Source organism: Pteropus alecto, unplaced genomic scaffold (genome assembly GCF_000325575.1).
Source record: "Pteropus alecto unplaced genomic scaffold, ASM32557v1 scaffold215, whole genome shotgun sequence".
NCBI lineage: Eukaryota > Metazoa > Chordata > Mammalia > Chiroptera > Pteropodidae > Pteropus > Pteropus alecto.
Genome location: NW_006436287.1, coordinates 100,396 through 117,942, shown reverse-complemented (window position 1 = coordinate 117,942; position 17,547 = coordinate 100,396). Strand labels below are relative to the sequence as shown.

Below are 17,547 nucleotides of genomic sequence, written 5' to 3'. Positions count from 1 at the left end.
ATGGGACCCATGGGTCATGGGTTGGGTCCTGGGTCCATCCTGGAACATTTAATAAGGTGGAAATTCTGCTCTGTGGGGAAGACCAAGCCCTCCTACCCCACATATCCCAGCCCACACGACTTGGCCTCCCAAACACATACTCCAAATGCTTTATTGTTCTGCTGAGATGCTTACAAATACTGAAAATCACTCAGCTGGGCCCAGCTATCACGTCCCAGTGCTGGAAAAGGGGACAGGGAGGTGGGCTAATGTTAAGGCTTGAAGGGCTGAGGCTGGACAGCTGGAGGCCTGGACCTTTGCTCTTCATTTTCATTGCCCTTCTGAGGCCGAAGGGAGCATAGCTGGACCTCAGACTCCTCCCTCTCTGCTGTTCCCTCTCCTGCTCACATTCCCAAGGAAGCAGCCCTCTGTCCCTGTCAGAAACTCAGCCCCAGAAATCTTGAGGACAGCCATTATAGCTTTATCTCCCATTCGCATTGCTCCTCCTCTGGATCTAGAAGCCCCAGCTTCATCCCTTCTGGCTCTAAGCAAGGCACGAGTGGAAGGGAGAGGGCTGGCCCAGGGCAGGGGGTTTGGGGCAGCAGGCTGTGTATCAGAGCCTGGAGACACAGGCTGGAGGCAGGGAGGTGATCAGTCCCTTCCCCCCAGCATAAGATACCCAAGGTCTTGGGCTGGAGAGATGATGGCACATACCCTCAGATGGGCCCACAGCTTAAGCAGTGGGCTGAGCCATGGAGCCACAGCAATTAGTATGTAACCATGGCAATGAAGCAGTTACTATGGTGACCATGATAATGGGTCTGCAAAAAGGGTTGGGACTGAGACCTCAAGGATGACACTTGAGGTCTCTGGCCCTTGAGCAAAGTAATAAAAAATATAATTGCAGAAGAATAATTGGGTAGAGCAGGGTTTGAGAAGTATACTGCCTGAGCTATTACCCCACTCTGGATGTGGCTCTGCTCATCCCTCAAGTCCCCTGCAAAGGGGGCTGAGGCAAGAGGGGATCTTTGGCAGATTCAGGTACCATAATTTGTTCTTTACAAAAGAGAATACAGGCTAGGGAGGGCAGGACCCTAAAGAGTTATTGCAAGTTCTGGGCTCCCAGGAGGCAGTAAAGCCCCATCCTACCTTTTATCTCCTGGCTGGTTCTTTAGAGGGCCAAGCTCAGAAACTCCCAGGATGAGCTCCTTAGACAACATTACAAAGTCTTGTACAAAAGCCCCAGGCACACTCTGCCCTCCCAGGTCCTCTGGGAGTGCCCCAGTGAGGCCTGGAGTCCAGGGTGTGACTCTGTCTCCAGGGCCAAAGAGAGCAGCCATCGTCAGGCATGGGTCCTGGGGCTGGCCTGAGGGTCCAGAAGGCCCATGCCAGTCAGTTCATGAACTGAGTGTAGCCTTCAGCCCCGGTGACAATGACATCCATCCAGATGCGCATGGCCTCTGCAGAGGGGGCTACCATGTAGTACAGCCGGTCATGGGTCTTCACACAGAAGGTGAGGGCTGGGTTTGGGCTCTGTGGAGGGACAGAGGAGAGTCTAAGACGGGGCTCACCCCTGATGCCCAGGACCATTCTTCTAACCTCTCTCCCCGTCTGCCGTTTCTCCTCCCTGTCTCCGGGATGACCTGGAGCTTGGGGATGAGTTCTAAGTAGGCCTAAAGCCTAGTACCCACAGGTCAAGTGGGTCCCAGGCTGAGATGTTCCCCTCCTCACAGCTGGACAGTCCTTGGACCTTGACAGGGGTGTACCTGGGCAGGTGGGGGCACTGTTCCTTGGTACCCCCAGGCACAAAAGTAAATATCAAAAGGATCAGATACAAAGGGCTGTTCTAGTGAGGACCAAAGTTCTCCTCTCCAGAAAAGAGATGCAGATGGGAAAAGCTACAAGTGGGATGCTGGATCCCAGAACCTCAGAGGAGCAGAGATCAGGGTAGGGTAGGAATCTGAGGCTTGGCGGGAGGGAGGCTGACTTGCACTGCATTGAGGCAGATGACCAGCCTCAATTATCTCTTGTTTATCAATCCTCTCTACCAAATCTAGTCTCCAAGGACCCCTTCCTCCCCTTTTAGACATCCCTTCTGCATTGCCCACCCCCGCAGGGAGACATCCTGCTGTCATCTCAGGAGAGGGAAGCAAGCAAGCCAAATTCAAGCCCACAGCGGCTTCTTGCTCTCTGCAACCCATCTTTGCTCCTCCCTCAGGCCTGGGGAAGGGAGAGGGGTTTAGGAAAGAGTAAAAAGTCAGGGTCAAGTAGGGTATGGAGGAGTTAATATGTGGTAGTTCTGGTTACTATATGTGGGGAAGGGTACCTCAATCGCCATAGTGAAGCTGAAAAACCTCTTCTGGGAAGGAGAGAGGTAGAGAGGAAGAGAAAGTTCATGAAGAGAAAAAGGATGGGTCCAAGCCTCTGAAGAGGGTAGGTTGGAGGCCTGTGCTCCCAGAGCCCACCCGTTCCCTATGGCTGTCCCTTCTGTCCACCTCACCTTGGCTGCACTGCGCAGGTGGTCATAGTATACCTCCTCAATGGCCTGGAAATAGATGACCCCCTTCAGTTTTGTCTCATGCTTGTCTGCAAAGGAAAATAAGGGCCGGGCTTAGGAGGCCTGTCATACTTCAGGTCAAGCTGTGTGGACATGGAGCTTCTCCATCTGGGAAATGGGGTGATTAACAGAACTCCAAAACAGAACCCAGCATGGAGCCCTGAAGATATATTCAGTGCTCAGGCTCACTCAGAATTACAAAGAATGCAAATTAGAACTCCACTGAGATACTACTTCTCACTTATCAGAATGGCAAAAGTATACAAAAAATTAAGCACACTTTTGGCAAGTCTGTGAGAAATAGGCAATCTAATAAATGACAGGTGCAAGTATAAACTGGTAAACCTTTATAGATGATTTGGTTGTGTCTACAATTAGAAAGATATTTGCCCTTTGAGCCAATGATTACACTTAGGAAAACTTATCTTACACATGTACAAAATAATGAATTCACAAGCTCATTCACCGTAACAATATTTGTAGTAACAAAAGATTGAAAACAACCCAAGTATCCATCAAGAGAATAGTTAATAAATTATAGTGTACCACATGATGGAATACTAGACAGCTATTATCTAGAATGATGTAGAAAATCTGATATAGATTCAGAAATTAATCTATAAAATAAATCCACATGTAAATATCTAAACACACATATTTGATAACGATCTCTAAGATACATGAGTAGGAAAACAAAGAATGTATTATATGCTACCTTTTATGTAAAAAAAAGAGTAAGAATTCATGTTTGCATTTGTTTATATTACCCTAAAGAAACTCTAAAAGGATACACAAGAGATTAATAAAAGTGGTTACCTATAGCGAATGGGGGCATAATTCTCAATTTAAACCTTTTTATGTATTTTGATTTTTGAACTATATGAATGCATTTACCTATTCAACTCTAATATCAAAACATAGAAGGGAGTATTTAGCATCAGGAGGCAGGGGTGGCAGGAAGGAGGTGGGCAAACTAACAGAGCAGGGGTGACCGTTTCGGTGAGGAGGGACAGGGGCTCTGTCAAGAGAAAGCACAGGGCCTGGGCCATCTCATCTGCTGGTGAACACTGCTCAGGCACCACAACTAACATGCTGGACAGCAAGCTTGAGACATAAAGGAAAGGTTGCACAGTCACTAAACTCAGATGGTGTTGGCTGGCAGTATGCGCCTTCCCGCACCTCCTGCGTCATTTCAGGCCTGAGTCATCGGATCCTGGATCTTTGCTACAGCCTCCTACTGTGCCCCTGTCCCACCCTCTGCTCCTTCAACTCATCTTCCCTAATGCCAAGGGGGTGAGCTTCCTAAAGCAAATCTAATCCTGCTGCCTCGGCTCACAGTGTCTCTGCTGGTTCCCTCACTGAGAACCTGCTGCCTCCTGGGGTTGGCCAAGGCTGTTTACGGGCTGGTGCCAGCACGTCCCTCTGGCCTTGTCTCACACGCCTCCCCTGCACTAACCTCAAGTTCCATCTGGCCAGGCTGAACTTCTCATGTTCCCTTAACAGGTAGGTACTCCGTGTACACTGGAGTGGTCTCTAGACCACTCCCTTGGCAAACTCCTACAGATCTTTAAGACCCGTAGCAAATGCCACCACTGTGGTGCTCAGCTGTGCTCTCCCTTGGCTCGCACAGCAGGCATGTGCCTCTGTGTAGAACTTATGCTAACTCTGAACCCTCCTTTAAATTCATAGATCTACCTCCTCCAACACCAAGAGCTACGTGCCTAGCACACACTAGGTGCTCAATCAATGTTGAATGAATGAATCCTAGGCACGGAGACCCAGAGAAAAGTCAGAGACCCTTCTCTTAGGAACTTACAATCCAGGATGAAAGAAAGCATTTATCAACTGTGTGACTTAGGTGTCCAAGAAAGCAGCTACGCATCATAGGTTATGAGTATTAAGTCAAAGAACACATTCAAAGTGTGCAGCACAGCGTCTGACACATAACATGTGGCATCTGTCATTGCATCATTATGTCCCTGGGCTGATGTCACATGGCAGACAAACCCTGTACAACACAGAGATATATAGTGGGAGACAGGAATCATTCTTAGGTGGGGCAAGGAAAGGCTCCATAAAGGTAATATTTGATCTGGACCTTGCAGACTGGAGAGGTTCCATCGAGTAAATGGGAGAAGGGTCCAGGCAAAGGCAGGAAGAATGGCAGGTTCAAAACAGGAGTAGGCAAGGCACACTGATCCAGGGACCTGATCCTGCTGTAGGCCTATCTCTATTTAACACTTTTTCCTACAGATAAGGACCTGACCCTACTCTGGGCCCCAGGCCTGGCCAATCCTGCAGCCCCAGTTCTCTTCCCTCTCTTCCTTCACTGGAAACACCCTCCTGCCTCGGCTTCCTTACTACTCACCTATCCTTGATCTTGTGCAATCCGGCTCCTGCCCCTGTACACAGCAGAAACCTTTCTCTTATCAAGGTCTAATTCCTGGGTCGAATGCCCTTTGGGTCTACATTATTCTTGGCCTTTCTGCAGCATCCATCACTGCTGGTGACACCTCCTGCTTGCAAATGTCTGCTCCTTTGGCTAGCTTCCTTCTCTATCTCCACCCCTGTCTGAACTTGGTCTCCTTTTGTTTCATAGACATTAAGGAAGTGCACATATGCCAAGCACCAGCACCTGGCATGTAGCTTCCTGCCTCCTGCTGCTTCTCCCTTTGCTGGCCCCGCCGCTTCCTCCTTCCCCACAAGAGTAGGTCTGCCTGAGCGTGCAGCCCTCTCTATGCCCCTTCTAAATGCCCAAGTTCAGTCTTAGCTCTGCCTCTTAGTGGAGACCTTGGGTAATTTACTTAACTCTCTGAGCCCTATTTTCCTCAACTGTAAAATGGATATAAAAACAGTGCTTCCCTCATAAATTATGAAGATTAAATGAGATGATGCACATAGAGTGCTTAGCATCTGGTTTATACAAGTGTTCTGCTATGATCCTCTATTTTTGTTGTTATTTTTACTATAGGAGATTCAACTTTCAGTCTGCCTCTAATCTTGACCTTTATCCTAAACCTAGATGTCCCCTGGGCACTTCAACTTCAACATACCCAAAATGGAGCTCTTCTCCCAGGCTTATTACTCTCAACTCTGACAAAATCCCTTCCCAGCCCAGGTGAAAATATGGGGACATCTGTGTCTCTGCCTTTCCTGCCTCCCCATACCCAGGGCCCAGGTGATCAGGGAAGGCTTCTTTGAGGGAGTGGCTCCTGGTTAGGTACCAGGTTAGAGGGTAAGCAGGGCATTCCAGGCCTCGGAGTCTCCAGCACCAAACCACTCCAGCCCTTTCCTTCCAGGCTCCAAGCAAGACTGCTATTCTCAGCTTTGTGATTGGGTGGGGCTGGGTGACTGGCCGAATAGCCCACTAATGACTTGTGGACAAACCCAGCTGGGGTATTTAATGTCAATGCAAGGCCCAACTCGGCTTCTCTTTACTCTGCCACTGTGGCCAGCAATGTTCCAGAAAGGCATGCTCTGAAGCAATGTTCACGGGCATCCGGAGTTAGAAGAAAAAGTTGGTGGTTTTGAGTCACTGGGATCTCAGGACTGGTTGTTTCCCCAGCACACTCTAGCCTCTCCTGACGAGGGTACAATGTAGCATTCCATACTCCGAGTCCAGAGGGAATTCCAGGGAGGGGAACTAAGCTGAAGGCTGAGTAGGGAGAGCTGAGGAAGCAAGACAGGCCAGTGGGCCTGTCCCGAAGGCTGTCCTGAGCACTCCTTGGCACTGCTCAACTGCTTGTCTTGGGGTCTTTGAGGAAACCTGCCCAAGGGGGAATTCACAGGATTCCATGCAGCTACGGCATCTGGGTGTTCCATACAGCATACCCATCATGCTTTGTTTTAACTCTTTGTTCAGTATCTGCCTCCCTGTCAATAAGCTCTGAGTGAAAGAGCTGTGGCCATCTTGCTAATCACCAGAACCTAGAACAGTGCCTGGAACTTATTAGATGTTGCTGAATAGCTGAATAAGTGAATGAATAAATGGATAGATCTTGCTAATCACCAGAACCTAGAACAGTGCCTGGAACTTATTAGATGTTCAGCGGTTGCTGAATAAGTGAATGAATAAATGGATAGATGGATGAATGAATAAATGGAAGTGAACCAAGTACATGCTGTACATTTCCAGGAAGAGGAGGACAAGACCCAGCCCAAGCCCCTTGCCTCCCACTCGGAAGCATGGCTTCCTTCCAGAAGATCAGCTACAGGGCCCAGAGGTCTGGCTTTGGGGCAGTCTTGTGGGAACTTACCCACATAATAGGAAAGGGTGCGCTTGAGCCGGTCAAAGACAAACCAGCGCTTCTTCCACGATTTAATCTTGCCGCCCATCTTGACCAAGTAGCCACGGCAGACCTGGTGGGAAGCAGGAGTAAGGAAGGACCCAAATGCAGAGCCCCTAAACTTTTCTTCCCTGAGCAGCAACCTAAGTGCCATCACCTGTGCCTGTATTCATGGGGAGCTGTCCCCAACATCTCTTCCGGACAGCATACCAGGTCCTGGGACAGAGACCTCCAGTGTTAGGGCAGGAACTGAGGCCACTATCCTGAGGACCCAGGACCCCAGCACCCCAGGGCACGCCTTGTACCTTGCTGCTGAGCACCACGTGCAGGCAGGTATCGACGCCATGTCCTGACGACTCGATGTGGGTCTTCAAGTCAAAGTCCTCCTTCCGGTTTGGCAGGTAGCGGGTCAGAGGTCGTGCCTAGGAGAAGAGGGCAGGGTTTGCAGGCTCTCCTTTCTTCCCCACCATTCCCTTGTTCAGGCCCCTTGGCTTCCGTCCTGAACCCCCAACAGCCTGCCATCACTCCTTTCCCACCCTCATGGCTGTCACTCTGATTTCACAGGGCTTGTGGCAAAAGCAGAGACCTAGCATGCCTGTGCTGACTCTACCTAGGCTTGGGAAAACTGCTGAGTGACTCTATGCCTAAGTTTCCCCACCTATGACCAAGACACAGCCATCTTTGTCTTGCCCCTGCCCATTCTCTCCCTCCTGGGATGAATAGACCAAAGCAGGAGGCCAGATATGAACATGCTTTGGGAAGAAAAGCCCAGTAAGAAATCTGGCCTCTGACTTCCCATGACACCTTGTTTGGGTCATATCCCCTTTCTGGGCTTCAGTTTCCTTATATGCAAAGCAAGGGCTTTGAATCAGATAATCACTAAGGTCTGTTCCACCTCAAAAATTCTGATACTAACTAGAATTTTCAGTCAACTGGAATTGATTTCTACTCTTCCTTTCTCGGAAGAACATCAGAACGGCAAGAAAAGGAAACATTGTGAACTATTAAAGAAAAAACAAAACACACAGCTTTCAGAAGGCACCCCAAAGATGGGCTGACTCCACCCACCTCCCACAGCAGACACTGGTGGCCCCTGCAACAATGCTTCAGCCCCAGGACAGGGGGCTAGAGAGTCTCAAAGTGGCCACTGACTGAAGCAGGACAGGGGAATTAGGCATTTGACAAAGATTCCAAGTATAGTTCTAAAACTCACAGTTTCTGGTTATTTCTTGTCAAGGCCAATCCAAGAGGCCTATCCCTTAGAATTTATGTTGTTTCATCAAAAGAAATCGGGGAGCTGTGATCATCAGTCGCTACTGAAGGTAGATCCCACGGTAACCCCACCCTGGGGAAGCCTATGGAAACCCAATAGAAGGGACAGCCTGTCGGAGTCTCACAGGAGCCAGGATCTGGGACCAGAGGCATGGTAGATTTTCTACCCAACCTAATTTCTCCTCTGCCCTTAACTGTTGCTCAAGTCTCCAGTATAAGAAAAAAACCGAGTTGGTTTTGTGCAAGGATAGATTCCTGTCCCAGGGAGAAACTAGTATAATTGTCTCTTGGAAATGTAAACCAACAGTCAGAGTGAGGTCATCTGCTGGTAGTGAGGCCTGGAGACAAAGGGTCTGGTGGAGTGCGGGCCAGGACAGCTATGAAGCACCAGGTATGGGAGGTCCTCAGGGAAGCAGGAGGGAGGTGCATGCAGCACAGACTCACGATACAGGGATGAGGTCCTCGAGAGAAGCTAAAGGGAGCTGCCCTGATTCTTGACTCAGCTCCCATTTCTGAGAGGCCTGTTCAGACCATCTTCTCTGACCCCAGGTGTCAGCAAGGCGGCCTGCCGTGTCCCCACAACTCACCCACTCCCAATATATACACACACATACATAGACACACTGACTTGAACAAGCCCCAGTGGATCTCTGTTCCTTGGGACTAAATGAGTCCCAGATAGAATTCTGTTTGTGCTGAGCCAACAGCAGTTTTTTTCTGGGTAGAACAGGTTTTGCAGCCCAGCAAAGTTACTCTGGGATGTCCTTACCCCTCCATGGCCTTGCTCTCAAGCCAACCACCCACTCACCTGAGAAAACTGTTTCTCCCGCATCTTGACCTCCTTCTCCACCAGCTGCTGCCTCCTGGAGCTCTCACTCTGCAGCCTCCGTTCCACCTGCTCCCTCCTTCTCCGCTCCTCCTCCAGTGCCTGCCTCCGCAGCTCCATTTCCCGCTCCTGCCCCCAAAGCCATGGGTCAGTGCCCACGGCTGCCCTCTTCCTCCCCATCCTCAGCGGCCCCTCCTCAGGATGGGGCAAAAATGTAGGAGGCACCCACCTCAGAGGGCAGCCTGGCATGAGGGGACATCGTCCTCAAAACCCACCTTCTTCAAGGACCTTGCTGGTAAGGGTAAATGCTTTAAAGTGAGATTGTCCTGGCTTCAAATCTTGGCTTGGCCACCAGTGTGAGTTCTGGGATCCTGACAAAATCATTTAAACTCCCTAAGCCTCAGTTGCCTCATCTGTAAAATGGGGCCAAGAGTGCCTACTCCTGTGATTACAGTAAAAATTAAATGAGATCATGTGTGTAAATGCCCATCACTGACTCTGGCAGGAAGGAAACACTAATAAATAAATGAGGCTCCTGTAATTTTTATCTGAATTCCTAAAACATGGATTATCTAGACAATTTTTTTTGACAGAGAATATATTCAATGGTCCTTCCCTAATCACTGAGGCCCTTTGAAACATTTGTACTTGAACTTCAAATTTAATGGGAGAAATAAACTTATGAAAGCTATTATTAAAAGATTATAAAAGTCATTAAAACAAATCATTAAATACAGAGCATGCCAGTGATGTTCTGTATGTCTTGACCAATGGTAATGACCTTTTTACCATTAACTCCCATTTGCCATTTCTTCCCAGCTCAAAACTTAGCAAAATCTCCTTTCTCTCCATTTGCCGAAAGATGACTGTAAATTTGCCTTCCTCTTATGTGAATAAGACTAAGAAACCTTCTCTTCTGGTTGATCCAGCTGCTGACTCCTGCTCCTTGGGTCCCACTCTCATTTCAAGAGATACAGAGTACCGGATGGTGGAGACAACAGCTTCTGCAGATCCTTTAATCCCCTCCCCAGGCCCAGTTTCCTCAGCCTGGCTGTGTCCAGGATAAACCACTGGTCCCTCTTCTCTGTGTCCAGGCTCCAGACCCAGGGGAAGTAGACATTACTTCCCTCAGCCCCCTGCTGCATCCTAAGGTCCCCCCACCAATACCTTTGTTCTGGCTTGAATGTCTGCCTTCCCTTCTGTCCCTACTCCTCAATCCCCAGGTGCTGCTGCTTTTCCTAACCATCCCCAGAGGAATGACATGCCACTCAGGGAAACAGGGATCGAAATTCCTGTGGTAGCCAAAGGTCCACAGAAGTAAATACACAAAGACTAGAAGTTCTCATACAGGAAATTCATGTGCTGCCTCCTCTTTTCCTAAAAGGTGTGAAACATACAATCTCACCAAGCCTTCCTATGCCCCACTCAAGGAATGACAACTTTAAAACATTTTGTCCCTCAAGAGAGTATACAAGGATAATGTGGGCGATCTGGCTTGGAGTAGAATGCGGGCCCTGGCAGGTGGAGGGCAGGGCTGGGACCCCCATCCCTTCTGCCTGTGTGGCCCAGACCCGCCTCACCCTCGACTCCATGAGTCGGCTTTTCTCTGCATGAGCTTCTTTCAGCATCTTCTCCATCTCCTCGATCTTCCCCACGTCCAGGCCGCTTGCACTGGGAAGGGAAGGGGAAGAGTGGGTTCATCAAGGGGCAGAGGTGGCAGGTCTGGTTTAGAGGAGAGTAGAGTTGCCACCATCAGGCAGGATGGGGCAGGGGTCAAGTACCTGGACATGTTGTCGGGGGAACAGGCGGAGTTGCCTCCTGTGGAGATGCTGGTCTCCATGCTGTCAGAGCTCTCCAGGCTCAGTGTATCATAGGCGTGCTCGCCCTCCTCCCCACGTTCCCGCCCAGCTGGCAGGTGATGCAGGATGGAGTGGTGCACGAGTGGGGGGAAGCCCGAGGGGCCTGCTGGGAAGGGGGCCATCCCGTGCAGAGCATCCCACTGGCACTGAGCCTCGGCTGCTGCTTTCTGCTTCAGCTCAGCCAATCGCCGCCGCTGTTCCTCAATCACCTGCTGCCCTAGAGGAAGGACAGGGAGGTGTCACAGTGGGCAAACCACCCATCTAGGGAAGACACTAGCACAATCACAGGCAGAGGGAAGAGGCGTGCAGGGAGAAATTAATACAGGGCACCCACATCAGCCCCCACCAGCTTCCCTGAAGCCCCCACAGCTCCAGGTCCAGCAGCCCTGCCAATGCTTCAGTTGCCTGCACACCTGGGCATAGCCACACAGTCTAGCTTCAGCCCTCTCTATATCCTAAGCTCACATAGGGCACTGATCTTACAGCAGGACAGCCAGATGGCTCCAGCTCACAACCAAGTCCTGAATGTGTAGGGACACATGCACCCACCCTTCCAGCTGGGGAAGGGAAAAGGAAGAGATGGTGAGAGCCCTCTGAGCACCAGGATGTCAATGCAGACTCAGTGGTGATGCAGAGCAAGAGCACAACAGCAGGACAGAAGGAAGGGGAGACAAGTTAGAGCACAGCTGAGGCAGGAGAGAGCTCAGTTTGAGGGGTGAGGCAGCCGGACACCCCATCCCAGCTCAGCCTGGGAGCCTGCTTGCAGGCAGTGGGGGCCTGGACAGAATATATCATGCAGATGCCCAGGCAGAGGCTGCCTGGCCAAAGCAAGGTCTTCAATGACCAATGCTCTACCTGCTGGGTCGTCGGTTAGGAGGGGCTCGGCAGGAAGCAACTCGACTGGTGTAGGGGACCCCAGGCAGAAGGTAGGGTAGAGAGACACAGAGGGGATGAGAGGAGAGAGAGGCACAGATATGGGCTTTCAAAACAACCAAAATGTACAAAGGTAATAAGGACTCCTGGGTCCTCAGAACCAATATCTTAGGGAACCATTTCTGGAGGTCAGGTCTATCACCCTGCCTCCAGACAGGACAATGCCCATCCCCACTCAAGTCAAAAAGCATTTCCCTTATTTGCTGGACTCTCTAGAAAAGATCTCACAGTCCTCCTCCCTCCAGTAACCTTAGGTCCCTGCCCTTTGATAGATATCCAGGAAGCCCTTCTTCAGGCATGTAATCTAAATCCTTTCTGCTCTTATCTAGATCCCAACAAAAGATAAACATCCTGTGAAAGGTGTGGGCATGGATGAGGTATGGTGGGGATGATGTACGGCAGATATCCAGGGCCCCCAGAAGAGCAGGTGGGCTGGCATTGTAGCCACTCACCCTTCTGCTGCAGGGCCAGTTGGCGCTTGGTCTCGATGTCCTGCAGTGTGGCTGCCAGGTTGCGAGGAAGGCTGCCTGTGCCATTCTGGATGAGTGGAGCATTCTGTGGAGGGAGATGGAGCACTGCAACCAGAGGTCAGAAGACCCCCGCTACAAGGCTTTCAGGGGTGGCTTTGGCTTCTGGCTTCTTCCCAGTAGAGCAGTCTCCAGTTACCCCCCACCACCACCACCCTGCTACACATGAGCCCATCCACTGTTCTCAGACCTTTGGGGATGGGCTACGGCCCAAGGTAGCCACGCTGAGCTGGGAGGAGGAAGAAGAAGAACCAGAGGAAGAGGGGAGGGGGCCGCTGCGGGTACGGGGCAGGGGGCCAGTGGCCTCATCATCCATCTTGGAGCGGTAAACCTAGACAGAAGAGATACTGCCTGGTGAAGTCCAGCTCCCCCCACTGCTACCATGCCCACGTCACCTAGGATGGCTGTGATCCAAGGTATTGCTCTAGCACCAGGCCTGTGTCCCTAGCTGACAACAGCTTTGAGCCTCCTGGGCCAGACCAATGAGCAGATGTTATTGGCAGCTGCCAAGCCTGCTTTCCAGGCTGTTCCTCCTTAAGCCAATCCCTAGTCCAAACCTGCATCTTAGAAAGAACCTTGTAAATGGACCTATGCAAAAAGTTGACATCAGCTGAGCAGAGTTGTACAGAAGACCACCTGGAGGCCTGAGCTTCCTCTGGTCCCAGCTCTGCCACTAACATGCTGTGTGAGCTGGGGCTATGCACCTCCCCACTTTGGGCCTTGGGTTCTTTATCTGCAAAAGGCACGGGTTAAGCCCAGACTGAATAACGGCCAAACTCACAGCACTAAGGTGAATACAGTCTTTGGAGTCAAGGACCCTGCCTGTCAGCCTAGTCTCTGCTACTTCCTAGTTGTTTGGCCTTGGGGAGACTACTTGTCTTCTCTGAGCCCTGGTGTTTGATCTGTAAAACGTTAACAATATCTACCACAAAGGCCTGTGGTGATGATTCAATGAATCCAAACACATTAAAAAATCTCTAGCCAGCTGGACACAAAGGAGAGGTACCACGCATGTTGCATGAACTAAACTCCTCCCTAAGGGAACATGGAATTTTAGCTGAGATCACGGTCTTAGAGGTGCAATGCCTTCACTCAAAAAATGAATCTTGAATAGCGGGGTCTTAGGCACTACAGCAGGTCAGTGGGATAAAACTCGGGAGAAGACTATTTGAATACCCTTCCTCCACCCCCATGGCCATTAGCTTGCTGCGGGCTCAAGTAGGCCCATGCCCTCCACAGTAACTTTGAGGAGACTTGGGGATGTCCTCAGGGTTATCACTTCAAAGTCTTTGTCCTTCTCTACCTTGCTTCTAAGTGTCACCCCTGGAGAGACCAGGAGAGCAAAATGCTGGCAGTTCTCCCAGGACACACTAGTTCTAGCTGCAGTAGGCTAAAGAGTGTGTCAGGCCCTCAGACTAGGTGAGCAGCTCTGGGGCTGAGGGCTGCCAAAGACAGAGTAGAGCCACACTCTAGCTAAGAGTTAAGAGGCACCAAACAGATCCCAACCTGACCACTGCTCCCGAACCCCCTTCCACTGGACAGTCAATCACATCACTTTTGGACTCATTTCCCTCTGGCTGCCAAAAATGCCAAGATGGTTGCCTCACACCCTCTCAGAATACAAAGGCCCCATGTTGCCCTGGCTGGACTGACCCTCCACTACCTAAGGTGGCATGTATGGCTGATGGATTGGCAGGAGGTACCCGAAACAGAGAGGAGCAGGGATGGGGGAGTGATGGAGAAGGTTACCTGCAGCTGACGGGAAGTTTTGGCGGGCAGAGGCGGAGGGGAGGAGCGAGGAGAGGCTGCAGCAAGGCCAGTCCCCAGCCCAGCCATCAGCTCTTGGTACCACTGCTCTAAGTCTACAGCAGGGAACAGCAGCTTCTCCATCTGGAGGAGAGCATGAGAAGGGGGACAGGGTACAAGAGGGGAAGAGTGGAGAGGAAAGGTCAGGAAATGAAGGGAAGGGAAAGGGGAGGCAGAAGGAAGAAAAGAGAGAAGAAAGGGAAGGTTGGAGGAAGAACAAAGGAAGGCCGTTATCAGAGAAACAGACAAGAAAGTGAGAGAAGCAGGGAAGAAAGGAAGGGAGAAAGGAAGAACATAAAGAGAAGGAAGAAGAAAATAGTGAGAAAACAGTTGCTGTGAATGTGCTAAGAGCAAAGAGAAACACTCAGGACATAACTCCCAGAACACAGACATAGGCTATGCCAACCATGATGCCAGCCATCCAGAGCCCACAGGCACTAAGCACTCCCCTGGGGCTAGCCTAGAGCTGGGAAGCTGAGTGAGTAGGGCAAAACACACCGAGATAGTCATACCAGTGGAGGGCTGGGAGTGGCAGGAACACATAGACCACCAACCTTGGGTGAAGGTGTGACAGAAGCGAAGGAGGAGATAGAGGGCAGCACAAGAGGAAGGCAGGTGGTGGGAACCAGGTCCCGGGAGGCATAGGCCCAGAGAGGCAGGCCTGGTGCAGGGGCTGTGGGCACAGGCAAGGTGCTCCACATGGCCTTTAGCTGCTCAAGTGTCAGTCATTGGAGGAAGGCCAGGATGCAAGAGGAAACACAAGAGGTTAATAGTACTGGAACCCAAGATGTGGTACTACCCATGGACAAGGGAAGGGCGAGTACAGAAGCACAGAGCAAAGGAGGCTTGCAGAGCCAGGGAAAGCCAGAGCTCTCTCAGCATGATACCCTCATGCTAGAGCAGAAGGCTTGCCCCTCCTTGAGCTGTCAGGAGCTGAAGAAAGCTCCTGAGGCCCTGGAGAAGAGAGGGAACCACTCCCAACCCATGCCAGTTGCCCTTCTTTCTCACTGTTGAAGACAGATCCTGATGCCCCCCAACCCAGGCCTGAGGAGCAATCTAGGGCAACTACACAGAGGCCCTTGGGCATAGGTGGGCTTACTCGGTGGCTGTTACCTCACTGTCAGGCAGGGGCTGAGCAAGCACGCTGGGGGAGGTGGCAGAAGCATAGGGGTCCAAGCAGGAGCACAGCTGGAGAAACTCTGCCAGGCTCACATATTCCTAGGGTGCCCAGTGGGAGGCAGAAGGGTGGGCAGAGAAGAGGTTAACAGGTTTCAACCAGGTAACCAACACCCACACTCCATGCCCTAGAAACCATCACTTCATTCCATACAAAACAGAACAGGGGTAAGAAGCTTAGCTGGCTACTCTCGCCATAGATGGCTGTGGGGGCAGGGGCAAAAAAGGGCAGGCGAACAGTCTGTCTGAAGGTTCTTCTTGACCTCCACTTTTGAAGCTGCCTTGGCATCCAAGTTCTGCCCCAGGCAGACTCTGAAAGTCCATCTCTGGGTTTGCCCTGGGCTGAGGTCATGCAAATAAGCTTAGGGAGGGCCTTCCAAGAACCCACCAAGGACGAGGACCCAGTGCCCAGATCTAACTCCTTGGGCATCCCTAGTAGAGCACATACATGCAGCATCGAGCACCAGTCACACTATTGCTGAAGGTGTCCTCATATCCCATCTGCTGAGGCAGAAGCTGGATGGGGTGGGGGTGGAGACACCACTAGGGCCTAAGCAAGATGGGCTCTGAGAAAGATACCTTGGCAGGGAGCAGCTAAAAGCCTACGCAGAAAAATAGGCCCACTGCCCAAGGATAAGGACTTGGAAAGATACTAGCACATTAGATTGTGGGTTAGGAGGGCAGCGACTGTCATATTCCCTGAGCATAACCTTAGAACTCTGAGCTTAACTAGGTGTTGGGGGCATGGTAGGCATCCAAAATGCAGGCTGAATCAAAAGAGAGGATCCTAAGCCTGCCCTATCCAATCTGGCCTAGCTCCAGGGGCTGACTGTCCTCAGGGGTCACAGAAAAGAAAAATGAACTGGAGGGTCCAGTGTTTGTGAGAACTGACAAATGTAATACAGAATACATGCAAATTGATATGCAAATTGATGCTGACTTTTTATGGGCTGCCCAGGCACCTATGGCATACCAATACCAGCACACTCACTCAAACTCGTAAACTCTGGCCAAAGGATTATTGTCACATGCCCTTCAGTTGGGCCCTTGGGAGACACTGGAGGCAGGAGCTCATTAAGCAGGCAGGCAGGCAGTGGGCACAGCAGAGCAGGTGGTTAGCTGTGATTACCTCTTGTGCTTTGGGGCAGAGCTGAGTGGAAGCAGGTGAGGTTAAAGGGACAGAGGTGCCAGCCTGAGAAGACCCTGGGAATAGGCCCAGAGCCGCAGTCCTCAGCTCCATCTCTGAAGATTCGGAGATGAGCAGTTCAGCCTACGGGGAGGGTATGTGGTGAGAGGCCTCAGCCCTCACACTCAGCCCAGCCACCCCATCCCAGGCCTAAATTGCTTGTGCAGTGAGGCAGAGAGGGAGGGAAAGGGCTCAGAACACTGGGCATGCCTCTTTGGACCTCACACACCAGGCAGGCAAAGACTCAGGAAAGAATGGCTTAAGAGGCCTCAATGCCTACTTCTGAGTCAAGAGTCTAGTTCTAGACTGAAGCCCTGGGAGCTCCAAGATCAGGGCCCCTAGATTTCTATACTTCTCTCAAAGTGAATCTGCCCAGGCCTGGACCTTTCCAAACCTCTGAACAGCAGATCCCCCTCACAATGTACTCAGTCACCTAAAACAGTAAGATCGGTGGGCTTCTGGGAGCCAAAAAGGTTAACTAAAAAGCAGTTGGTAGCCATAGAGGGTCAAATCCCAGAACTCAGGACCATTCCTACTCACATCTCTCCAGTCCAAAAAAATGTCCCCATACTCAACCTCAGCCATTGAGGTTAAAGTGCCATGTGTTGCTCCAGAGCCTCCCAGGAGACCCCTGGGCCTGCCTGAAGCCGGAGCTGACCAAAGCACGTTACCTCTTTGAGGGTTGATGTGGTCTTTGGAAAAGGTCTGCCCCCTGTGAGTGAGTGGTACCTTCTTTCCAACATAGTCAGTTTCTCTTTCTCCTGCAAGGCCGAAGTGGCAGAGAATCAGATAGTAGTGGGAGTGACGGCAAAGGAAGAGATCAAGTGAAGTGAGAATACTGCTCTCCCCTTCCACCCACCCCTACCCTCCCCAACCCCAACCCCAACAGCCCCTCCCTGCCACCTGGCTGGGCTACCTTCTGCAGCAGCTGCAGGGAGGCATTCTTGTCCCGGGCCAGGCGCTCAGACTCTTGCACAGCCTGAGCCCGGATCTGCCCAGCCTGACTGTCCAGGACTGCCAGCCGCTCCTGGAAGAGATGGGGATGGTCAGTCAGGCCCTGGGGAGACAGAGCTGAGCTTGGGTGAAGGTAATCAACCAGCTCTTGGCCTTGACTCAGCCTGGGAAAATTCAGGCTGCTAT

At 51.2% G+C, this 17,547-nt stretch overlaps 1 protein-coding gene across 9 annotated transcripts in view; it reads right to left on the bottom strand.

Moving 5' to 3' along the window:
• Window positions 1-135: 135 nt before the first annotated feature.
• PHLDB1 (pleckstrin homology like domain family B member 1) overlaps window positions 136-17,547 on the bottom strand; it is a 46,164-nt gene continuing 28,752 nt past the window's right edge. For 4 of the 9 annotated variants that reach the window (XM_015589943.2, XM_006912573.3, XM_015589946.2 and 1 more), the window contains 12 exons: window positions 17,324-17,434; window positions 17,079-17,168; window positions 13,989-14,129; window positions 12,430-12,570; window positions 12,165-12,267; window positions 10,702-10,996; window positions 10,501-10,591; window positions 8,903-9,049; window positions 7,128-7,244; window positions 6,793-6,895; window positions 2,480-2,565; window positions 136-1,512 (listed from right to left, as the gene is read on the bottom strand). In XM_015589943.2, coding sequence (XP_015445429.1) covers window positions 1,372-1,512; window positions 2,480-2,565; window positions 6,793-6,895; window positions 7,128-7,244; window positions 8,903-9,049; window positions 10,501-10,591; window positions 10,702-10,996; window positions 12,165-12,267; window positions 12,430-12,570; window positions 13,989-14,129; window positions 17,079-17,168; window positions 17,324-17,434 — 1,566 coding nt within the window. In that variant the 3' untranslated portion in view covers window positions 136-1,371. Of the gene's footprint in view, window positions 1,513-2,479; window positions 2,566-6,792; window positions 6,896-6,979; window positions 7,039-7,127; window positions 7,245-8,902; window positions 9,050-10,500; window positions 10,592-10,701; window positions 10,997-12,164; window positions 12,268-12,429; window positions 12,571-13,988; window positions 14,130-17,078; window positions 17,169-17,323; window positions 17,435-17,547 lie in introns of all 9 variants that reach the window. The other 5 variants (XR_001516955.2, XR_003046544.1, XM_015589944.2 and 2 more) reach the window with 5 other exon arrangements.